We start from the raw sequence: 26,985 nt of genomic DNA, 5'->3' as shown, positions 1-26,985 counted from the left end.
CAAGAAGGAAAAGGGCCCCCCAAGTGCCTTGGGCCCCTATGCATTGCTTACTCTAGCTTTACGGTAGCTACGCCACTGCAGACACACACACAGACATACATTGCTTTATATATATAAATTGGGAGAAGGAGAGAGAGAGATGTGAGATGAAATGTAATAACTAGTTGTATTGTAGAGAAACATAATTGGAGGTGATATTATATATTGATTTACCTTAGTATTTTTGTCGTAAGAAAATTTACAACAGAAGTTAACAAAACAGGTTCCAAAATAAAGCATAACATCATTGAGTGCATTTCCTAAGACGTGGCACGTTGCTTTCGCCAGATTCACCATCCATTCATCTGGGTATGTCTGAATTAAATAAATAAGAGTGGATTTGTTACTTTCAGTTCATTTGGACTTGTCTAAATTTAAAAAAAAAGATTGGATTTGTTAACTCCCTTTCTTTTAACGTGACTTATTAAACTTGTGATGCCCTGGATAAGCAAAGAGCTGCAATTAAACCTCTCCTGAAAACATTGTTTTGAGCAGCTATCTTTTCTGTAGAGTTCCTCGTCAGCACAGTGGCGGAACTAGAAAAAATAGCCCCCCCCCCCGCAAAAATTCTTTTTATGCCCCCATATATCAGAGGCCGTAGCGACCCTTCCCGGCGACCGGGGACAAACTTTCGATTTGCACGCCCCCCCCCCCTCAAACTTTCGATTTGCACCCCTCCTCAAACTTTCGATTTGCACCACCCCCACTCAAACTTTCGATTTGCACCCCCCCCCCTCAAACTTTCGATTTACACCCCCCTCCTCGCTACACCTCTGCCATAATATGTATATATATATAAATTAAGGTCGGACTGTGGGCCCTAAACTGCCCCTGGCCCCCCCCCCCCCCGCATTGCGGGGTCTGGCGGCACTGTAGTTCCGCCCCTACGTCAGCATCTATTGTGAAAACCTGCTGGTTTTTTTTTATTTTTAACCCTCAAGTCTCTGAGCCCTATGTATTACCATGGCATAAGTAATGACAATTCTTATCTGTAGCAGGGGACAAGTGACACGTCTGGCCATGTTGACATAGTTTTACCATCCATTTAACTGACATTAATAGCCTAACAAGATAAAAGTGTCAGAAAATCACTGGTTATATTCAAAGATGCCCACGAAATGTACTTGCCTTATGAGGAATAAAAATAACATTTGGAATACAAGCTGCATCTAAAACTGTTGACCATATGTCAGTGCCGTAGTCCTGCTTGATGAAAAATTGTATGCTTTCAAAGAGCATCCCATACATCCTGCCCCTTGCATGTCGTCGACTTGATCCACTAGGAGTCTGGAAAATTTAAGATTTTTATGAAACTTTGGCAAGATTTAATACTTTATAGCACGGGTTCTTTCCAAGAGCTTTCCAGGTAGCATCTGTCCTGGGGTTCTTCTTTGAGGCAGTGGCGTAGCTAGGATTTTCGGGCCACTATGCAAAATCTATCAGTAGGCCACTTTGTCAGTCGTTAGGCTACAACTGAGTGAAACGAAGAGATCATCTGCTACTTCCGATGTAGGGTTTTAAATAGTACAAATATTCTGTCCATTTTGTATTTTATACATCATGATTGTTTATTTATACTATATTTTATAGTGTTATAGGCTTACAGTTAATTTGTTTTTGTTTTTTGAGTAACTAAACACATCAGGGTCGTAGGGCGGGGGGGGGGGGGGGGGCAACCATGACGAAACATTGTTAAATTTAAGTTTAAGTATTTTAAACGGATTAAAAATCATGTCTATATCCCAAGTTGCAATATCCTGTTGTTTCATAAAAGAATATTCGAGAAAGTTTAAGGGAGTTCACTCCCGGTTTATTTGTTTGTTTGAAACAAACTTACGTAGTGATTTAGGTAGTTTATCATTTGTACAAAACACACAGACCTATTTTCTCTTAATCTTCCAGTATCAACACACGTATTTATCTTTTCATAAAAACATCACCTTTTGTATTTGCAAGTCTACCAAAAAAAGGCACTCTGCTTTGATTTCTAAATGAGTACAAGCAATTGAGAACACGAGCTTACTTCTAATGATTTATCAGCTTGAAAAGAAAGCAATGGTGATTTATTAAAAAATCTACCCTTTAACGTCTACGGCCATATATGTTAAACGCACCTGAATAAATTGTTATATGGAGAATTTCTTTGTATCTTAATAGGAGTTACCAAGAAATAATTTCTTAATCTCTAAAATGCATAGTGTGGTGAGGTTTCTTCTGATTATGTTAGGTTTTGTTCTGCTGGGAAATTTTTGTACCACTATGACGCACTAATATTGTGTACTCAAGCTGAAAATCTTGAAAAACCCCAAATCATTTTAGTGTATTCTAAATCGCTAAGTATCTTTTGTGTTTTGAAGTTTTAGCTTTCTAGTGAAGTTAGTAAAGCCGGTACCTCGAACTTTGACCAAAAAGCTTTGTCCACAACATAGCTTTGACTACAGCCACCCCCCTTTGTACAAAGAGATATTGAAAGCAAAATTTCTATGATCTTCCTTGTAGAGGCTTGAGTTTGTCCACACTACCGCCCAGACATCCCATTGTGTGCTGTACGAAACCCTCGAGTGGAAGCTGGAGGATGCATTTTGTTTCGATTTAGTTATCTTTTATAGTAGTAAAACAAATAAAGGCGCCATATTATTCACTTGGGAGTCCGGAGAACAGCTAACAGTGAGTTAAAACCATATTTGAGTAGTTTATTGGTCTAATGTGACTATTGTAGTTTGATAGGGCGTCGACACGACTCCCGGATAGACAGATCCAGAACTAGATTACTTGGTAATCTCTTTCTAGCTTGTCGAATCGAAAGCCTAATTGTTTAATGGAGGCAGCAAACTTTTCATTTGACTACGCATAGTAGCCTATCCGTGTAGCTAAACACGAACCACACAGTTTATAACAAAATGTTTATTGCTGTTGAATAAATCTTTGAGTCAATGTCGGTTAAATTTGGTTTAAAAGAATGTATATATCCTAATATATAAAAGCAGAGTTTCTTCCAGGCATCTCTTCGGGCGGTGGGGGGGGGGGGGGGGGGGGGGGGAGTCGAAGAAAATCTACCCCCAAACGAAATTTATATAGAAAACATATACTTTTACCAGTGCCCACCCCCGGAAAATGTTTTCCATCCCCCCCCCCTCAAAATATCAAGTGCCCCCCCCCCGGAGAAAAAAGTTTGGAAGAAACACTGTATAAAACCCCATGTTCGTACTTCTCTATCTCACATTTACCCCAGAGGCAAGGAGATCAGTACCTTCAGCAATATTTGTAGAACTTAAAGATACGTCGAGAAACAAAAATTAAATGCTGATTAGACTGAACCTATGAACTAGTTGTTTTTTTAAGGACGGGAATATAAATAAATAAAATACTACTGGTCTATGAAGTCGGCTATTTACGACATCACAGACATATTTTACCATATTACGCTATTATTTTACTTGCTTCTTGGTTCTTTTGTCTGTTTGTCTATCTGTCCTCATAGATAGAAACTGCCGACCAAAGTTTCGACCACTTCTAACAGACAGATTCGTTTAAAAATTGTCATGTGGGTCAAGCACCAAAGACAATCCGAAATCAAATATTTTACTTAATTTGATAATTAATTCATTTCTAAAGATTATAGACTAAATTGGATAATTAATTCATTATAAAGATTGATTACAATTCCTGATATAAAGTACCTACTTTAAGCATTTTTTTTTCGTGTTCATTTGGTGTACAATTATTAGAGTCATGCAACTCTATTATATTAAAAAAATTTAAATACTGAAGAAACACTGCTGTAATGCCAGCTTTGGAACACCATATACCCGGCATTGCCCGGGTTTCGGAAATATATTACTTTTCCTATTAAATGTCTGTATGCAAATATGGATGTTTAAGCAAATCACACCTATCCTTAAACCTAATTGTAACTCTAAATTTAAGCCTAACCACAAACGCAAACACAAACAACAACAAAAACGCAAATACATTTAAAAAATAAACGCAAATAACGGAAACATATAACATGTAAAATACTGAAAAAATAATTAATAAAAAACTTTTTAATAACTAACCAATGGTTTTACTAACCCTGCTCTTGATTTACGCTACGATAGAGCTATTTTTAGATAACATAAGGAAATTGCGCTTAAATGTCACTAGACTTTTTAATTAACTTGTTTCTACTTTTTAGTGCAGTAGTACATAAAAGCTTGTTTTTATGACATTTTTTAAGTACTTTACATGTTTTTATTTACAATATAGTTTCATGACTAAAAACAATTGCGCGCCTATTGAACGTGATGAAGCGCTATTGAACGTGATGACGCGTGTGATGTGGTTGGATAGAAATGCCTACTAATTTGGTCAACATTTTAATTAATTCATAAAAAATTAATTAGGCATCCAATTAAGTCAAATTTAATTTCAGATTACATCGACTTCATATCTTGACCCACGTGCCAACTGTGAACCGTATCTGTCAAGTAGAAGTGTCCGAATTTTCGCTCGAAAATCTAGACTGACGACTGACGACAGACTGTCGACAGAGGAGGTGAGTTAAATAAAAGCTTGTAAAAAAATAAAAGCCTGTAAAAAATTGGGAAGTAGGTACAAAATGATTTCCTGTATATTCAAACAAGTAATCATGAGTAATATACCATCTGAGCATAATATAGTCTTAAAATAGTGAGACCATTACAATAAAAAGATATGCAAATGAATTTTTATTGTTTAGCTTTCCCTGGCGACTTTTATTTAACTTGCTTACTCTGTCTATCTGTTTTTTTTACAAGGTTTTATTTAACTTACTTCCTCAAGCACTTCCGACCAATTTATCTGAAATTCGGCACGTGGGTTATGACCCGATGACGATGCAATATGTCCCAATGTGACATCAAATTTGACTTAATTGGATGACTATTTAATTTTTTATGATTTAATTAAATTTTTCTGAAATTAATAGGCTTTCCTACTACTATTTCGCATTATCATACGCGCATTATCATGTTCACTATAGTTTTTAGTATTAAAATTTGTATTAACATTTTAAAAATAGGCCTACTGAAACAAAGCATACAAAGCGTGAGTCTCTATTTAAATATTAGTAGTATCCAATAGATAATATAATCACATATAGTGACTCACGCTTTTCTTTAAAGTAATTTAAATAGAAGTGTATTATTATATATTTAAAGAAAATTAATTTCTTTTCTTCTTTTGAATGCCTTATTGCACAAAAGCTTGTTATTAAAATGTTTTTATGTAATTTTATAAATATCAGGAATCATATTGTTCGGGTGGTATTGCTTACGATTGCTAATTCGAAAGTCTCGAGTTTGGATTACAAAGAGTTATTAAAAATCTTGGCTACTGTAAATATATTAGAAAAGGTTCGTGTATAGAAAATACTAGACGATCCAATTTTAACAGCCTAGTGTATAACAATTTAACTTTAGGCTTTTTTCGCTTTAAACTTGGTGATATATTTTTAAATATATTCCTGTGACAAATTTTAACTTCAAACTTAATCTATCATACTTCAACTTGGGAAATATATTCCTGTGACAGAGCTATAAGTTATATAATAAGACTTACCAAAGCGGTACTATACGTACAAGCCATAGAAATGTGAAACCAGAAATGCAGGGACGGTTGTAAAGTGTCATTAATGGATTGTTTGGTCTCAGTGGGACGCACGTACGCTACTACAGCGATACATTGAACCGTCCGTTTGTCGGCTTGTGGCCAGTAAATTCCAGTAATTGCCCTGATTGAAACTGTTTATGTTCGGCCTGAGCGGGGTCGTCACACAGATTGACACACTATCAAGGGAGGATACTTTTTATCTACATGTTTCGATGACTTTCAGAGCACCAGCACACAATGTTTCGGATAAAGCTATAAAGCGTAGCCCTTTATTATTCCAAATCTAAAAAAAGATGTCTGGTATGCATATTTTAAATTACATTAATATAATTCATAACACTACACGTAGAGGGATGTTACTAAATAACTGAAAAGAAAATTATTCCACGCAATATAGCTAGTAATTTACTTTATGGTGCCTCGTTGATGATAGATGCCGCCCCACCCGCATGATGTTTTCTATGGTCTCCATGAAGAGAATTATATATCGTGCGGCGTCAATTCGGCCAATGACGAAACGGCCCCGTCAAAACGACCCCGACAAAACGACCCCGTCAAAACAACCCCGTCAAATCGGCCCCGTCAAAATGGCCAGCGACATATGGACCCCGTCATATAGGCTCCAGACAAATAGGCTCCCGTCATTTAGGCTACCGACAAATAGGCTCCCGTTATATAGGCTCCCGACAAAAGGGCTCCAGTCAATAAGGCTCCTGACAAATAGGCTCCCGTCATTTTGGCTCCCGACATATAGTCTCCCGTCATTTAGTTTTTTCCACAAAACGGCCCCCGTCATTACGACTCCCGACAAATAGGCTCCCGCCATTTAGTTTCTCCACAAAACGGCCCCCGTCATTACGACTCCCGACAAATAGGCTAGCGTCATTTTGGCTCCCGACAAAAAGGCTCCTGTCAATTTGGCTCCAGACAAAAGGACCACTGACACAGTGGCGTAGCTACCGTAAAGCTAGCGTAAGCAAGGCATGGGGGCCCAAGGCACATAGGGGCCCTTTTCCCTCATAAAAAATTAAAACTTTTACAATGGAATTTTAATATTTGTTACATATAAATAATTTTAAAAAAGAAAAAGGTTAAAAGTTCCAAAAAGCCCGCCCCCCCCCCCCCCACCGTTTCGGCAGTGGGATTCAGTGTTTGTGGGTCAAACAGAGCCCAATCGTTATAATAACACTACAGACGATATCACTTTGTCGTGCAAGACATTGAGAGAATCAGCCTATAAATAAACTTTTTTTTAGCAAGCATAATAATATAGTATAAATACAAAATCAGGACATATAATATACAAAATGTTGCCTTCAGAATATTTATATATTAAAAAATATCCATCGTAAGTAGAAGTTGATCTCTTCGTTTAACTCCTCTGTAGCCTAACGCAGAGGCGTAGCGAAGGCGAGGCGGGGGGTGCGGACCGCAACGGGTGACACCATTTAGGGGGGGGTGACACCAAAGGCAAAAAATTGTAAAATTTATAGAATGAAATGCCATTTTCCAGATCCATTAGTTAAAGTTAAATAGTCTTCTAAGTACAAATCGAAAATTATATCAAGAGGGGGGGGGGGGGGGTGACACCACGACGTAAACGTAAACTTTAAAGAAAACAATGCTACATCCAACTGTATTATAAACAGACTGTAGATAAACATCGTTACTATTAAGTCAGCAGTGATTAAAGCTTAAACACGTACGTGTACCAGTATGTGGCATACATATAAATTTTAGGCCTATGTAGGCCGACACACATATATATATATATATATATATATATATATATATATATATATATATATATATATATATATACTTTGTTTCCTGGGAGGGGGTGACATTACGAAGTGCCGCACCGGGTGACACCCGACCTCGCTACGCCACTGTGCTTGTAGGTTATCAAAACAAAATGCTGTTATCATGTTAACATCATGTATATCATACATTTACACTTCTGTGCTCACTTTTAAGCAACAGATCTTTTCTGTTGTAAATTAAACATTATCAAAACTTTAGAATTAGTGGAATTTAGCTGTTAAGGGCTCGAGTCGTTTGTGAATTAATGTTGGTTCATGAAAAAATAATTTCATTCGGGCATTAAAAAGAGGTTATGGTGGTATTGGAGGTAGGACACAATGGTTACTTTTATGCCAATAGTGGTCATATCATTCATTTTTCTGGAGCCAATATGTCGGGAGTCATTTTGTCAAAAGCCAATATGTCGGGAGCCCAATTGCCGGGAGCCAATATGTCGGGAGCCCATTTGTCGGTAGCCAAAATGTCGTGAGCCCATTTGCCGGGAGCCCATTTGTCTTGAGCCCTTATGTCGGGAGCCAATATGTCGGGAGCCGCTTTGTCGGGAGCCAATATGTCCTGAGCCTATTTGTCAGGGGTTAATATGTCGGGAGTCCATTTGTCGGGAGCCTAAATATCGGGAGCCCATTTGTCGGGAGCCTATATGTCGCAAGTCAATATGACGGGAGCCCATTTGACGGGAGCCAATAAGTCGGGGCCCTTTTGACGGGGCTATTTTGACGGGGTCGGTTTGTCGGGAGTCGATTTGACGGGGTCGTATTAACGGGGCCGTTTTGACGGGGCCGATTTGTCCCGGGCCGTTTTGACAGGGCACCATTATATATATATAGATAGTAAAAATATTTGAAATGTTTAGTGTTCGATCGATTGGTTTAGCTTATAAATGTAAAATGCATATATTTTGCTTTGCAAAGTTTTCTTTTCTCATTTTGTGGATTTTTGGGTGCAGGAAGAGGGGGGAGGGGGGCTGTTCCAAACCCATTAACACACTTCTGACTACGCTACTGTGTATACATACGGTTCCCAGAAAGAACCGCAACGGAAAAAAGCGCAACGGAAAAAAAGCGCAAAACAAAAAGCGCAACGGAAAAAAGCGCAAACGGAAAAAGCGCAAAGAGAAAAAAGCGCACACAGAAAAAAGCGCAAACAGAAAAAAGCGCAAAGAGAAAAAAGCGCACACAGAAAAAAGCGCAAACAGAAAAAAGCGCAAACGGAAAAAAGCGCAAAGAGAAAAAAGCGCACACGGAAAAAAGCGCAAAGAGAAAAATGCGCACACAGAAAAAAGCGCAAAGAGAAAAAAGCGCACACAGAAAAAAGCGCAAACAGAAAAAAGCGCAAACGGAAAAAAGCGCAAAGAGAAAAAAGCGCAAACGGAAAAAAAGCGCAAAGAGAAAAAAAGCGCACACGGAAAAAAGCGCAAACGGAAAAAAGCGCAAACGGAATAAAGCGCAAACAGAAAAAAGCGCAAACGGAAAAAAGCGCAAACAGAAAAAAGCGCACACAAAAAAGCGCAAACAGAAAAACGCGCAAACGGAAAAAAGCGCAAACAGAAAAAGCGCACACAGAAAAAAACACAACGAAAAATGTGCAAAAGAGAAATTTAGCACAAAGACCATATGGAATAGATGACACATTTTTATACTTGACTGTTAGGGCTGCTGTGAGAGTGTCGTTTTTGATCACGTGATTTTCTACCATTTAAAGCGTACCACTACCATGTTCATTCCCATCACCACGATAGAGGCGATAATCACTTTACACCATGCCTATTATTTTCTTGGTCAATAATTATTCAACTACTATTCTCGTATAAATAAACATAAAACTATCCTTGATATCGACATTACACGAAGTATCTCTCACATTCTCCCTAGTCCGAACTACCTAGCTTGCATACCATAAAAACCCGTTCCTATGGCAAAACTTCACTCTCTTTCATCAGCGTCATCAAATATGATTTCGTCATATTTCTTGCAACAACATTCATTCGCACCAAAATACCTGATAAAACACACATCATAACAATGATGTATTTACTATTATTTCATAATGACGCACCTACCTACCTACCTACCTACCTGCCTACCTGCCTACCTACCTACCTACCTACCTACCTACCTACCTACCTACCTACCTACCTACCTACCTACCTACCTACCTACCTACCTACCTACCTACCTACCTACCTACCTACCTACCTACCTACCTACCTACCTACCTACCTACCTACCTACCTACCTACCTACCTACCTACCTACCTACCTACCTACCTACCTACCTACCTACCTACCTACCTACCTACCTGCCTACCTGCCTGCCTGCCTGCCTGTCTACCTGCCTACATGCAAACCTGCCTACCTACCTACCTACCTGCCTGTCTGCCTACCTGCCTGTCTACCTGCCTGCCTGCCTGTCTACCTACCTTCCTGCCTACCTGCCTGCCTGCCTACCTACCTACCTACCTACCTACCTATCTACCTACCTACCTACCTACCATGGAAACCTGCCTACCTACCTGCCTTCCTGCCTACCTGCCTGCCTGCCTACCCACCTACCTAATTACCTCATATATATATATATATATATATATATATATATATATATATATATATATATATATATATATATATATATATATATATATATATATATATATATATATATATATATATATATATATATAGTTTTGATGTATGTTTAAACAAGGATTGGTGTAAACGAATATTAGTGCGAAAGTTAATGACGCATTGAATAGTTACGCGGTTCGCAAGAATGTGACGTTTTAGTGTAGGTTCGTTGTTGTCGGGGAAAGAAGTTAAAAAGTACACTTTTTCTTGTTGTGTTAGAGTGATGTCGTAATGTAGTCCAGTCTTAGTATTGTTCGTTCAAGTCGTCCTTTGTAATGCAATAAATAGTCAAATTAATGTCATCCTGTCGAATCATTTGTATACCTTGATGTCGTCGTGCTTTGGGATGAACTACTGAATGGCTAGACAGTATATAATGGTACTGTTGACCCTCTCATGTAGAGCCCTACATTACATAGTTAATCAGTTTAACAATGAAGATGCCATTAGAGTAGGTGTAAGTCAAAGCCTGATGTTATTATAAAACTTCATCTCTCTTTGTTTCTTTATAAAAAGGTTATGGAAGGTTTTTAAGGTATTTTACTGAAATGTTTACCGGACGAATGCAAAATAATATAAACAACCGTAGCTCTTCTGTTATATAGGCTAAATGCAGTGTTTCTTCCAGACTTCCCCCCCCCCCCCTCAAACTTTCGATTTGCACCCACCCTCACACTTTATATATATATATATATATATATATATATATATATATATATATATATATATATATATATATATATATATATATATATATATAAATATATATATATACATATATATATATATATATATATATATATATATATATATATATATATATATATATATATATATATATATATATATATATATATATATATATATACATATACATATATATATATATATATATATATATATATATATATATATATATATATATATATATATATATATATATATATATATATATATATATATATATATATACCGAGGGGTAGCAATATCGCCCATTGAGGAGTTCACTTTCAAAACCTGCTAAGTCACTTCTGATTGATTTTCAGGAAATAGATTTTAAATTTTTTTTCTTTTTAACTAGCTATGATTATATTTTTACATTTTACTGTTATGAAATTTATTTTACATTATACATTTTAGAACAAAAATTAATATACTTCTTTAATAGCAACTAATTAAGAAGGCTATAAGAACAACTCTTTATTTTGCCCATGTACTCCTCAATTATTAAACTTATTAGTGTGTGGGTACCTGAATGTACTTGCAGCCGGATTCAATAACTACTCATCCATTTCCATCAGCTCGGTTAACTTTCTCATATATTACTCAATACGATATTATCAAACTGTTGTTTTGGCAGAACCTTTCCGAAACTCCTGACACATTTTTATTACTTTTACACGAAACAATACGACTTAATGCGTAAAATCAATAGCCGCCTTTACGTACATTCTTGACCTTTCGTTCACAATGTCTCTCTAATACAATTAGAAAGGTCATTGAGCGCTTTTACCATTCAAACACAGAAGCTTTCCCTACTACTTCGAATTCGAAGATACTTTGCAACACTTAAGAGGGTTTAGGCTCGCTCAATGATGTGTAAATACTTTTAAGCCGTAGCATGAAAGGGAGAAATTAGCTGATAAGCTTGTAATTAGTACATCTATTGTATGTGGTTCTTTTTGTTGCTCAATACTATATCACTTTAGCGTAGCCTTTTCTAGCTTTTTATAATAATTATTTAGAAAATAATGTATAGCACTAATTAACATCGAAAGTCGGCTGACCGCACTATTTCTTCCTATGCCGAGGTCACAGAAACAAGTGAACTCTACTTCACTTGCCCTATAGACCATCGGGTTTGAAAAGGGAACAAAAAAAAACATAACTAATTAACATTTAATTGTGTGAGGGAGTTGGTCATAGGATAGCTTTTACTAAATAGATCGCATGTAAAAACCGAACATTGAGGTCGTTACTTGTGGACTGTGTATAGTGTTTTAGCTATACTAGCTTTTGAAAGTCCACGGGGAGTAGTTTTTACAAAATAGAACATTGGTCAACATGTAGTCTCTCACAAAATTAGAGCTTTGTGTAGTTTTTACAAACTAAAATACAATTTTACAAGACTTCAAAAGCCTCAAAATAAGGATTATGTTTAACATTACCAATTGCGGAAGCTACTAAAGGCTTGAGGTGCAATTGGCCTATTTAAACTGTTCAAAATACATCAGTGTAAATACATTTTTCAGATTTATTGAAACTTTGGAAAGTTTATTTAAAACAAATAATGACGCCAGTATGCGCACACAAAAAATTGAGCAGAAAATAGAGCAGACACAGTACGGAACCGTCTAGGGTCTCGACGTGACCTTGTTTTCCAAAACTGAGTTATTTGAATGTATACAACGCCGGCGCTTTTCATATTTGTCAGGGCACGGGTTTGCCCACACTACCGCCAAGCATGCTCCAGGCCGTGCTGTATGAAAGCCTTGAATATACGTTAATCACTCTACGTAATGGTGAGGTAGAACACGCTTCGGCGGCCGCCCAGGTGTTAGAGACGTAACGGGGCACCCTAGGAAGACCCCGGTTACACTACCGCAGGGGCGCCGCGTACGGCCCCTGGCTCGGCTTAATCATCGAATGTCGTCTGCCACCGTGTCAATATTGAAGGGTGCTCTTTAAAACTAACGTAGACGCCATAGTGCTCACAGGAAAGCACAGGGCGCCGCCGGACGCGCCTGATTCAATTTAGTGAACGGCTATAATGCAACATCTTATTCATATTCTGTCGCACTTTTTAAAACGAACGTATGCGCCATAGCGTTACGGGAAAGGCCGGGGAACCAAATAGCACAATACTGGGCGCCAGGGAACGCGTCTGATTCGATTTAGTGAGCGACTTTAGCATTTCATTGTGTCCGTAGCTTATTGCACTCTTTAAAGTTACCGTAGGCGCCATAGTGCTTAAGGATGACGTACGTGATTCGATATAATTACTATTATTGTTGCCAAACATGTATATAGTGCATAGCTCACAGGTGAGCCCGGGGCGCTTCGGGTCACGCAATCGCCGGTGGCTGCGGCTGTTGCAGTTTTATAGCTGAGTAGTACCCTTTACCCGTTATGCAGCACGCCCAATTAACGGACATCAAGTGTTAAGATAGCCGCTCTGAAACTCTGGGCGCCAAACCGTGTTTCCACAAAAATCGAGTTCCTCCCGGGCGCCGAGCATAATGAAGGTAATGTGGTTTTTTTTTTTAAAATATTTAAAATTTTTATCGGCAAAGTTTTCAGTAACAATTATTACATAGTTGTGTTTTCGGAAGATCGATCACGGAACTCATGTACAGACAGCCAATCAATGTTTGTCTTACGAAATTAAAACTTCAGGTTATAATTTAGGCTTGATAAAATTAATATGGTGCCCTGTCAAAACGACCTGGGACAAATCGGCCCCGTCAAAACGGCCCCGTTAATATGACCCCGTCAAATCGACTCCCGACAAACCGACCCCGTCAAAATAGCCCCGTCAAAAGGGCCCCGACTTATTGGCTCCCGTCAAATGGGCTCCCGTCATATTGACTTGCGACATATAGGCTCCCGACAAAAGGGCTCCCGACATTTAGGCTCCCGACAAATGGACTTCCGACATATTAACCCCTGACAAATAGGCTCAAGACATATTGGCTCCCGACAAAGCGGCTCCCGACATATTGGCTCCCGACATAAAGACTCAAGACAAATGGGCTCCCGACAAATGGGCTCACGACATATTGGCTACCGACAAATGGGCTCCCGACATATTGGCTCCAGGCAATTGGGCTCCCGACATATTGGCTTTTGACAAAATGACTCCCGACATATTGGCTCCAGACCAATGAATGACCATTATTGGCATAAAAGTAACCATTTTGTCCTACCTTCAATACCACTATAAATTCTTTTGAATGCCCGAACGAAATTGTTTTTCATGAACCAACATTAATTCACAATCAAATCAAGCCCTTAACAGCTAAATTCCACCAATTCTAAAGTTTTGATAATGTTTAATTTACAACAGAAAAGATCTGTTGCTTTAAAAGCAAGCACAGAAGTGTAAATGTATGATATTCATGTTTACATGATAACAGCATCTTGTTTTGATAACCTACAAGCATACTGCAGGTAGGAAGGTATAGCGTGGACCCTTCTCCCCACACACTGAGTTGGAACAGCCTATCGACTCAATTATGGATGTCATAGATAGATGACCCTTAAATTAAAACATACTATATTTTATAATAGATAAACTAATACAAAAATAAGGCCTGCCGAACAAGAGATGCATACGTTGTATTCAGTGGCGGAACTAGAAAAAATGGGCCACCCCGCAAAAATATTTTTATCTATATCTATATCTATATCTATATCTATATCTATATCTATATCTATATCTATATCTATATCTATATCTATATCTATATCTATATCTATATCTATATCTATATCTATATCTATATCTATATCTATATCTATATCTATATCTATATCTATATCTATATCTATATCTATATCTATATCTATATCTATATCTATATCTATATCTATATCTATATCTATATCTATATCTATATCTATATCTATATCTATATCTATATCTATATCTATATCTATATCTATATCTATATCTATATCTATATCTATATCTATATCTATATCTATATCTATATCTATATCTATATCTATATCTATATCTATATCTATATCTATATCTATATCTATATCTATATCTATATCTATATCTATATCTATATCTATATCTATATCTATATCTATATCTATATCTATATCTATATCTGGCAGGTGTCATATTCAATGAGACCGCTTTGCCGGGCGACTTAGTCTCTACAGAAACGGTATTATCAGAGGTCCTTTTGTCTGGAGCCAAATTAACAGGAGCCTTTTTGTCGTGAGCCAAAATGACGCTAGCCTATTTGTCGGGAGTCGTAATGACGGGGGCCGTTTTGTAGAGAAACTAAATGGCGGGAGCCTATTTGTCGGGAGTCGTAATGACGGGGGCCGTTTTGTGGAAAAAACTAAATGACGGGAGCCTATATGTCGGGAGCCAAAATGACGGGAGCCTATTTGTCGGGAGCCTTATTGACTGGAGCCCTTTTGTCGGGAGCCTATATAACGGGAGCCTATTTGTCGGTAGCCTAAATGACGGGAGTCTATTTGTCGGGAGCCTATATGACGGGGTCCATATGTCGCTGGCCCTTTTGACGGGGCCGATTTGACGGGGTCGTTTTGACGGGGCCGTTTTTTCGGGGTCGTTTTGACGGGGCCGTTTCGTCATTGGCCGAATTGACGCCGCACGAATTAATATAAATGTAGCCTTACTGTAACTATAGAGTAGGCCTACATCTCACAAGACTAATTAGTGGACGATAAGCGGCATTCAGTTCCTGTAATTATAGCTCCTATCTAAGCAGACGCCTAAAGTAGCATTGTTTCTTTTTTAAATCTGAGGTTTCTAGCCGGTATTACTCCTTATAAATATCAAATAGCACAATATTCAGTTACCACTAGAAGCGTAAGCATATGGATGACAATATTTGAATCTATTTTTGTAAGATTGTATAGTTTACCTGCTTATTTCGTGTTTTAATCAAACGCTGTCAAATTAAAATAACAATCAGAAAAAATATATTGTATTATCTTTGGTTGTTTTTTTTTTTACTTTCCCGTAAACGAAAATAAAGGGAGTATTTTTATCGTGCATACATCGAATGGCATGCACTAATCGGAAAAATTAATTTTGCATCAGTAGCGTACGCAGGGGGGGGGGGAGCAGGGGGAGCAGCCGCTCCCCCTCTGGCCATTTTCAGCAAAGTGGCGCCTTTTTGGAAACTTTTTAAACTCAAAGTTTTAAACAATATTTGTTAAAAAATATTTTTGGTCGGCACATCTATGTAAATCACAAGATTTCTTTTCATGCAGCAATTAAGCAAATTTATACTAGTCTAGTAGTGTCTACGTTTACAACACGTATTAACAGCTGCATCAGTTTGCCATTCTAAAAATAACCATTATGATGCATTGCAATGTTTAAAAAACCTCTAGGGGTAGCACTACTTGGCAAGAGGGGTGTTAAGTTTAAGGCAACTGTATAATGTATTTGCTTACGAATAATTGAATTAGAAAATGTTATACATAAAACTTCACACATAATTACTTTATATATACAGTTTGAATCGTGTGATTAATTTTTTAAAAATTACAACACAGAAACAAATACAACTGATGTGGCACCTCTATTTAAATTTACTTATGAGCAAACTGCGTAGTGGTGGGGAAATTTTTACAAGGTCAACAACGCCATCACGATGAAGTAGTAGTATTCTTACAGTTTGGGCGATAGTAATTACGATTACAAATTATATGAAACAGTTACAACCCCCATCCCCCATGGACCCCTCTGTAAAAAAATATTGTCATAATACTACAGCTACTTATTTAAATCTATTTGTGTAATATATATTTGTGTAATATATATTTGTGTAATATATATGTATGTTTAGAACAGTCATCTAAACACTGACGCTATGTTCACTCTGAGTTGGTTATCTCCCCCCCCCCCACACACACACCTCACCACCACAATTGTATAGAAAGACATGATGTCACACCTAAGTATACACTCGGTTGGATAATTGACCTAAAGTGACCGGACAGTGGTGACTGAAGTTGAATCCCCCCCCCCTACTAAACCCACCCCGAATTGATCTGTTAAGTACAAGTAGAAAACCGCGTAATGATTTACCAAAGTACCATGCCGCCAGAAAATTAGCTTTTTAAACGTAAAACTCTGTGAATATTTTGTTTGCAATTACGAGTAAAAGGGTGTGTGATCAATGCAGTGATCTAACCCATACCTATCACTATGTTAAAAGTGATCTGTGAAGAACACAAAGAAGCAGTAGTTATTTAAAAATATATGATCTGAATTAATAGTCCAATATATAGTTAAATGTAGGCTGTTATTCCGAATGCTTTTCTATTGTATCGAAAAGCGTGGTTTTATACCAACTCTGATTTTAAAAACTTTTATTATGCTGTTATATTTTAGCATTTATGCTGACTATATATTAAATTCTGATTATAGACAAAAGCATTTTGCAAACACGAATAGGGTTAAATCATTTCATTATATTCTAAAGTAATTATTAATTTGTTTTGACATTTATTATTAAATGTGTAGATATATACATATTTATATTAAGAGAGTGATTATTTCCCCTATTTCACTTGTCTTAAATAATTTCCCAGGAATTATTATGTAAGAAATTTTTTTACAAGAATTTTACAAAACAGATTGTGTTAATTCATTGTTTTTGGTTGTAGTGTATATATATATATATATATATATATATATATATATATATATATATATATATATATATATATATATATATGTTGTTTAGATTGATACAATTTTTGTTTTGTCGGCCTACACTGTGTGTACTTTCTTATTTCTTCAGAGTGCTACTTTCAATTTATTTTACATCATAGCGAAGTAATGACATACAGCTAGTAATTTATATATATATATATATATATATATATATATATATATATATATATATATATATATATATATATATATATATATATATATATATATATATATATATATATATATATATATATATATATATATATAATACACGTAAATAGAACGTGTTAAATATTCGGCGCCTTTTTTTGCTATTTTTGCTCCCCCTACAACGAAAACCTGGATACGCCTCTGTTTTGCATTCTTTGTCTGTCTCTTTGCATTCCTGCCTGCCTGCTTGTCTGTCTGTTCATCTGTCTGTCCGTCCGTCCGTCAGTCTGTCTGTGTGTCTGTCTGTGTGTAGGTCTGTCTGTGTGTCTGTGTGCCTATCTGTCTGTCTGTGTGTCTGTTTTTGTGTCTGTCTGTCTGTCTGTCTATCTTTCTGTCTGTGTGTCTGTGTGTCTGTCTGTCTGTGTGTCTGTGTGTCTGTCTGTGTGTCTGTCTGTGTGTCTGTCTGTGTGTCTGTGTGTCTGTCTGTCTGTCTGTCTGTCTGTCTGTCTATCTGTCTGTCTGTCTGTCTGTCTGTCTGTGTGTCTGTCTGTGTGTCTGTCTGTGTGTCTGTGTGTCTGTCTGTGTGTCTGTCTGTGTGTCTGTCTGTCTGTCTGTGTGTCTGTCTGTGTGTCTGTCTGTCTGTCTGTCTGTCTGTCTGTCTGTCTGTCTGTCTGTCTGTCTGTCTGTCTGTCTGTCTGTCTGTCTGTCTGTCTGTCTGTCTGTCTGTCGTCGGTCGGTCGGTCGGTCGGTCGGTCTGTCGGTGAATTGTAGAATATGAATTCTTTATCAGGTTTAAATGGCTTTCACCATTATTGTGAATGCTAATTTCAATGTAAACCGCAAATATAAAATAATAAATCTACTTCATACACCTTTTAAAATTAGCTCTACAGCAAAAAACATTAATATAAACAAATTACTGAAATAAAGTAATTTGCCCTTAATCTAAACTCATCTTAGTAAAAAAGCGCACTCTTGGCAACATAAATCAATGCTATCAAAATGTAACACTAATTACTCATTAGGGTGTGTCACATCATAAATCAATACACGTTTTATGATAATATGAGCATACATTTCTTGTACATCTGCTTATAATTACACCCACTGGTTGAACTGTCTCGGAATTATCCAATAGCTCAACTCTAAATGTAAATTAGATATTTAAAACTAGCGTTGATTTGATCGTAAGAAGCTTCTTGAGAGTGCAGAAATCCCCCATATATATATATATATATATATATACATATATATATATATATATATATATATATATATATATATATATATATATATATATATATATATATATATATATATATATATATATATATATATATATATATATATATATATATAGAGAGAGAGAGAGAGAGAGAGAGAGAGAGAGAGAGAGACATATATATATATATATGTGTGTGTGTGTGTATGTGTTTGTGTTTAATAATTACGGTGTATGATTTTTGTTCTTTAAAACTTTACTCGACGTTAATTAAATTCCCCTTAACATGCCTTTTTCTATTACAAAAGATTAGTAATGTCAGAAAAAAAAATTGCCTGATCTGAGTTTGAGGGTAGTTAGTAGCAGGCGCTAATATGTTTAGACCAGCTTTTGTGTTATATTTTTGGAACTTTCTCTGTTTTGATCGTTATATAGTTGGATTTTAATTAATATTGTTGGAATAAGTCATACAAGTGACATACAGGAGCAACTTATCAGAAAAAATTATAGTACGCATTGGAATACGATATGGGTATGTCGTTGACTGGTGATTGTATAACGAAACAAGCTAGAGGAAACAAACTGTAATTAAACGAACATAACAGCTCCAAGTCTTGGATTTTGCAGATGTGCGCTGCATTCTCGCACACAGTCAACAACAAATTCAGAACTAATTGTACTTGTTGAAGAAACAGTAATAACCAGTTTAATGATAGTGGCACCGCACATGACGTTCTGATTAGATTCAGCAGCTATAAAACGCGTTTTAACTTTCTAAGCCAATGAGGAATTCAAATGCTTTGTCAAAAAAAATTCCATCAGGATCTATAGCTAAATGTGAAGTCTCTTCTAATGTATGGCTTGGAACTAGGTAACAAACAGTGGGGAATGAAATAAGAGCATGGAAAAAGTGGTGGTTAGGGCACTATATCAGAAAGACAGTAAATAACATCACTAAGCAGGTGCTGGTGTAAAGTCCACGGGGAAAGAGGAAGAGAATGAGACAAAAAGTCATGAAGGAAATGGTTTGAAATAGAGATAGGGAGGCTGGATTATTAGGGTTCTATCTTCATAAAAACCAAGTGAGTTGACGAAGTGTTGCCTACGCATATGTTCCTTAGGAAACCGAGACGAACAAAAATAAGAAATCAAAAGAGTTTAGAGTAGTGGTTCTCAACCCGGGGTCGATCGAACACAAAAGGTTCTGTAAGGAAGTCAAGACACACACCCGATGCTTAATGATTTACGATCAGATATGGATGAGGGATGGGTTCGATAAAGGCGCATATGAAACTGGTAGGGCTCGGTATCTCCAAAAAGGTTAAGAACTGCTGCTTTGGAGCAGAGGCATAGCGGGGGGGGGGGGGGGGGGGGGCACGGGGGACGGGACGGGCGGGGGGTGGGGTGGGGGGGGGGCGGGGGGGCATATGTCCTCGGGCGCCGACCTTAGGGGGCGCCAAAATGGGTTGGAAAAACAAATCGAAATTTTGAGGGGGGGGGGGGGGGGTTGCAAATCGAAAGTTGGAGGGGGGGGGGGGATAGTGCAAATAGAAATTTTGTCCCCGGGCGCCGGGAAGGGTCGCTACTCCTCTGCTTTAGAGTGTAGTTTGTAAAAGGTGCAAGCTCATTTGGTCCACTTTTAGTCGTGTCTTTAGAACAATTTAAATTGTCAGTTACGTTGAACAAAGTAACAGAGCATACTTAAAATTTCGGCAAGAGTATCGTCTTCTACCCTCTTGCACTGACCGTATGCGATTTTACTTATCGGATAGCAACTCAAGAATCCGTGATATTTATTACTTTTTAAGCCAGTGATCCAGGCTAGATGTAATGCAATCAAGTAAAAGTATCTGATCTCTCATGTTTAAATCGAAAGAATCGTTAGAATCCTACAAACAACTAGTCACGTCATTTCGTAACAAAACTGGCAAGTGAAATTGTACATTACGCATTAATACAATTGGTTTATATTCTAAGTGTTAAACGATTTATCTAATCACCGTTCCGGTTTAAATCCTTCCCATTTACTTTGGCGAAATAGCACGCCACCCATCATCTTTAAGGTTTAAGGGCGAAAAGAAGGCATTGGGCCTAGATCTGTCTCTCTCACTCCCTCCCTCTCTCTCTGTATATATATATATATATATATATATATATATACAAAATATACACACAATGCAACAAAAAAAAATGAACGCAACACAGTCTGTTTTGTAGTCCTTGTAAAATAACAATTTGATATAATGATTCCTATTTTGGATACTGTTGCCATGCGAACTAGGGGAAATAATCACTCTCTTAACATAGATATGTATGTTTCTACAAATTGAATTGTAAATGTCAAAACAGATCAATAATTACTTTAGATGTTGTCTACAATCAGAATTGTATATATTGTCATTATAAATACTAAAATATTACATCATAATGAAAGTTTTTTTTAAATCAGAGTTGGTATAAAATCACAAGAAAAGTTTATATCTAATAAATGGAACATTCTGAATAATAGCCTACAATTACATAAGATGTCTAAAATGTTGGTCTTGTAATTCAGATAATTCATTTTTGTTTCTCGTGCACAGAGTATAGAGGAAGTATTGTAATCGTGCACAAAAATCACATGAAATTTTGATAGATCACTGTATTGAAATTTTGACAGTTTTCACCGTCTTACACCTCAGTACTTCATCACACACGGAGTATATGGGACTTATTTTAATCGGGCGAAAATCCTAAATCCAGATTTATAAAAATTTCGGCGTTTAATGCGTATTTGAGTCAGAAAAACTGGGTTTTGCAATTCTGTCCGTGTGTGTGTGTGTGTGTGTGTGTGTGTGTGTGTCTGAACTCAATAACTTGAGCATCGCTACAGTTAGGTTGATGAATTTTCATGCATAAGTATTATATTAAATTTGTAGTTCTCTATCAACTTTTAACGATTTCCGATAACCGGAAGTGGGACTTATTCTACTTTTAGTTTTTTTAAAGCCTATAACTTGAGTATAGTTTTAGATAGATAAACGAAATTTCACATATAAGTTAAAGATCTAAATTTCTGCCTTCTGTCAATTTTGAGTAATTTCCGTTGATTGGAAGTAATAATTTGCGCTATTTCCGATTTTTCAAAAAAAAAAAAACGAAAATGAATTTATAAAGTACTAATAATATTCCGCACTATTGTACAAATACTGTTTACCATTTATTTGTGCGCATTTCTTTTTTTTCTACGAGATTCTATTTTGAAAAGTTTAATTAATCAAAGATGGATTAAAAATCATGTCTATATCCCGCTTTGCCATCCCTGTAGTGTTATATAAGAATATTCGAGAAAGTTTAGGGGAGATCACTCCCGGTTTATTTTTTAATTAGCTACTGTTTTTACAAGCTTTTATTTAACTTGCTTCCTCTGTCGTCAGTCGTCAGTCTGTCTAGATCGAAACGCCGTAGCGAAATTGCAGGCACACTTCTACTTGACAGATACGGTTCGTAATTGGTACGTGGGTCAAGACATAAAGACAATGCATCGTGACATTAAATTTGACTTAATTGGATGCCTAATTAATTTTTTATGAATTAATTAAAATTTTGATCAAATTAGTAGGCATTTCTATTCAACTACTCCACACGCGTCATCACGTTCAATAGCGCGTCATCAAGTTCAATAGCGCGTCATCACGTTCAATAGGCGCGCAATGTTTTTTAGTCATGAAACTCTATTGTAAATACAAACATGTAAAGTACTTTTTAAAAAATTCATAAAAAACGTTTTAATAACAAGCTTTTATGTACTAATGCACTAAAAAGTAGAGAATAAATTATAGACTACTATTTAAATAACTATAAAGAAAAGCGTGGGTCTCTTCCTAAACATTAGTGAGGTATCCAATAGATACTAAAGTGACCCACGCTTTTCTTTATAGTTATTTAAATAGTAGTCTATAATTTATTTTCTACTTTTTAGTGCATTAGTACATAAAAGCTTGTTATTAAAACGTTTTTTATGAAAAAAATTTTTGGTGTTCTTTAAAGATCTTTTTTTTTAACAAAATGTTAAAAAACTATGTTTACAGAGTTGTACCTGTTTCAAAAGCTATGATTCTGGCGGCATTGTACTTTGGTACATCATTACTCGTTTTCCCAAATGTACTTAACATTAGGTCAATTATCCTACCCAGTGTATACCTAGGTGTGACATTAATGTCGCTCTACACAATTAAGGCCTGACAAGTTTCAGGTGGTGTAGTGGGGGGGGGGGGGGGCAACACAGAGTGAACATAGCGTCAGTACGGGTTTAGAAGACTGTTCTAAACATACATATACTGATTCAGAAATAGATTTAAATAAGTAACAGTGGTATTATGACAGTAAAAGTGCTTTTTACCCCCCCCCCCCCCCGCCTACGCAACTGGTCTAGATTATAAAAGTGTGGTCTATCTTTAGTGTGTATGATTTACAAAAGCGACCAGTGTTTCTTTCAGACTTTTTTCTCCCCGGAGAGATGGGGCACTTAAAATTTTCGGGGGGGGGGGGGGAAGAAAGGAGGATGGACATTCCGGGGAGGAGGCAAACACTGGTAAAAGTATATTTTCTATATAAATTCTATTTCTTTATAGGGGGCGGTAGACATTCTTCGGGGAGCTCTGTCCCCCCCCCACCCCAGAAGTGTTGCCTGAAAGAAACACTAAATACGACTTCTGTCGTGCAAGGTGTAGAGGAAGAGGCGTAGCGAGGGGGGGTCGGGGGTCGGACCGCACCGGGTGACACCATTTAGGGGGTTGATACCAAGGCGAAAAATAGCAAAATATATAGAGAAAAACTTGAGGGGGGGTGCAAATCGAAAGTTTGAGGGGGGGGGTGCAAATCGAAAATTTGAAAGTTTGTCCCCGGGAATGGTGGCTACGCCTTAAGTGCCGCATTGGGTGACAACCGACCTCGCTACGCCACTGTGTAGAGGTATGACTACGACTATATTTAGTGTGAATGTGCTTCAGTTTACTACGTGTAATTCAAGTTTAAATCCGGTTAAAATACCGATTCTGGATAACAATCCATTTTCAATGACATTTTTCTTTACCGGTTAAATGAAATTGAGGTGGTGATTTTGGTTTTAGTTTCGGTTTAGAGAAAAAGACATCATTATCAACCTCAACTGGCCATTTTTCTGGTACTATATAGACCTATAATTCACGTGAAACGGGTAGCCATGGCTAGTTTTATGCTAGTAGTTTGGGCGGTTTTTTGCATTCTAGGAATATTTCTATATTTAACCGTGTGAACAGAATATGTACTACGATATTCTGATTTAAATTGAATTTTTCAATAGTTTTTATCTAACATAACAGCTTTATTTAACACACGCTTCTAGTTATCTGCATATATTTTAAAAATTAAAGTTAAACTAAAATACTCGGAACTCTGCTGGCTCCAGAATTTTTTATCTAAGCTAAACAGTTTCGCTCGCAGTACACAGACGGCTTTATTCCGTGAGTGATAAAGAAGGTTCTAATTTGGCAAAGTTTATATGTTTATACCACATTCCTGAAGCTATCATGTGTTGGAGGTAGGTTGAGAGTAGGGTGATACATTTACAAGCATCTATTATTAAAAAACCCAACGTTGTAAGGATTTGGACTGGTCAACTCTAACTAGATAGAATATAGGACTTAATCACATTTTCCTGATACCAAATACTACAATGTAATGCCGTAATCAATTAGAATGTAGTACTTAATCATGTCTTACAATACCAACTACTAAAATCTAATACTTAATCACAATACCCCTATACCAACTACTAGAATCTAGTACTTAATCACAATACCCCTATACCAACTATAATCGAGTCCTTAATCACATCATCCCGATACCAACTAGAATCGAGTACTTAATCACGTCTTCCCAGAGAAATTCATTCCCGCTTACACGTTGCCATTTCCGTTATCTTTGCCATTAACACAAGTTCCATTAGGAGAGCAGGCTAAGAGCATGTTTATAGGTGCTGACGCATGAGATATGAGCTTCACTACTTTTAAACTGGAATGTACTGTGTGTTGGGGTTTCGTCAAGACACACTCTAGTTGTACTAGGCTATCTGCCATGGTTTAACATTACCACAAGAATGATCTTGTTGTACTAGGCTATCTGCCATGGTTTAACATTACCACAAGAATGATCTTGTTGTACTAGGCTATCTGCCATGGTTTAACATTACCACAAGAATGATCTTGTTGTACTAGGCTATCTGCCATGGTTTAACATTACCACAAGAATGATCTTGTTGTACTAGGCTATCTGCCATGGTTTAACATTACCACAAGAATGATCTTGTTGTACTAGGCTATCTGCCATGGTTTAACATTACCACAAGAATGATCTTGTTGTACTAGGCTATCTGCCATGGTTTAACATTACCACAACAATAATCTTGTTGTACTAGGCTATCTGCCATGGTTTAACATTACCACAAGAATGATCTTGTTGTACTAGGCTATCTGCCATGGCTTAACATTACCACAAGAATGATCTTGCTGTACTAGGCTATCTGCCATGGTTTAACATTACCACAAGAATGATCTTGTTGTACTAGGCTATGTGCCATGGTTTAACATTACCACAAGAATGATCTTGTTGTACTAGGCTATCTGCCATGGTTTAACATTACCACAAGAATGATCTTGTTGTACTAGGCTATCTGCCATGGTTTAACATTACCACAAGAATGATCTTGTTGTACTAGGCTATCTGCCATGGCTTAACATTACCACAAGAATGATCTTGCTGTACTAGGCTATCTGCCATGGTTTAACATTACCACAAGAATGATCTTGTTGTACTAGGCTATCTGCCATGGTTTAACATTACCACAACAATAATCTTGTTGTACTAGGCTATCTGCCATGGTTTAACATTACCACAAGAATGATCTTGTTGTACTAGGCTATCTGCCATGGTTTAACATTACCACAAGAATGATCTTGTTGTACTAGGCTATCTGCCATGGTTTAACATTACCACAAGAATGATCTTGTTGTACTAGGCTATGTGCCATGGTTTAACATTACCACAACAATAATCTTGTTGTACTAGGCTATCTGCCATGGTTTAACATTACCACAAGAATGATCTTGTTGTACTAGGCTATCTGCCATGGTTTAACATTACCACAAGAATGATCTTGTTGTACAAGGCTATGTGCCATGGTTTAACTATACCAAAAGAATAATCTTGTTGTACTAGGCTATGTGCCATGGTTTAACTATATCAAAAGAATAATCTTGTTGTACTAGGCTATGTGCCATGGTTTAACATTAACGTAAGACACATTTATATTACTGTTTTGCAAACAAGAAACGCCTGACTCGTAAACTTACCAATACCAAATTTAGATGACAATTTAGAAACCGATTTTCCTCAATAGGGTGCTATATACGAGCGGTATTCGGCGAGTGTGCTTTACTTTAGATGATTAATGTGTAAAATACATATATTATTTCGTCCCAGAGATCCCAAGAAAACATAAACCTAACCCTAAATAAATTGAAACGAATTCTTATGGTTGTCGGACATTTAAACACGAAATTAAAACGAATCTTTCTGGGGGTGATTTTCACCATTGTCTAAATATATTGTATAAACATATGTTTAACTGGAATGACTGTTATTTTAAAATTTGTGTTAGAGAATAGTAAATTAAAATAACTTACTGAGCCAAAGCTGTTCTTGGCAAGAGAAATAGTAGGTGTTGTCTCATTCAGTTCTCTGAAGGCCATAGTATCCGGTTGATTCGACAATTAAAATTGGTTCTTGTTGCTCAACAAGAGCTGTAAGCGTCTGTCACTTTAAGCACTGTTCTCCTTATCTTCTAATACTGAAGCAAGTGTTAGTTTTGTCAGTTTTCATACCAAATTCTAATTGATTGTTAAAACGTCAACCAAATTTACTGCATGTTTACACATTCCAACAATAAACAATTATAATTCAATAGCCTATTAATAAAGTTCTCACTCTTAAAGAAAATTTAAACAACGCTTCCAACATTTCGGTTGGCAATGGGT

At 36.8% G+C, this 26,985-nt stretch overlaps 1 protein-coding gene across 1 annotated transcript; it reads right to left on the bottom strand.

Moving 5' to 3' along the window:
- Window positions 1–213: 213 nt before the first annotated feature.
- LOC131927747 (soluble guanylate cyclase 89Da-like) lies at window positions 214–26,985 on the bottom strand (the record flags this gene model as incomplete). Its single annotated transcript, XM_059283539.1, has 3 exons — window positions 26,635–26,985; window positions 1,168–1,326; window positions 214–354 (listed from the first exon to the last, which is right to left on the bottom strand). Coding segments are annotated over exons 1-3 (366 nt in total), but the record flags the coding sequence as incomplete, so codon positions are not given.

Source organism: Physella acuta, unplaced genomic scaffold (assembly GCF_028476545.2).
Source record: "Physella acuta isolate Inbredline_101_S28 unplaced genomic scaffold, ASM2847654v3 ptg001436l, whole genome shotgun sequence".
NCBI classification, from domain to species: Eukaryota; Metazoa; Mollusca; class Gastropoda; family Physidae; genus Physella; species Physella acuta.
The sequence above is the reverse complement of the archived record's forward strand: the minus strand, read 5'-3'. Positions and strand labels throughout refer to the sequence as shown.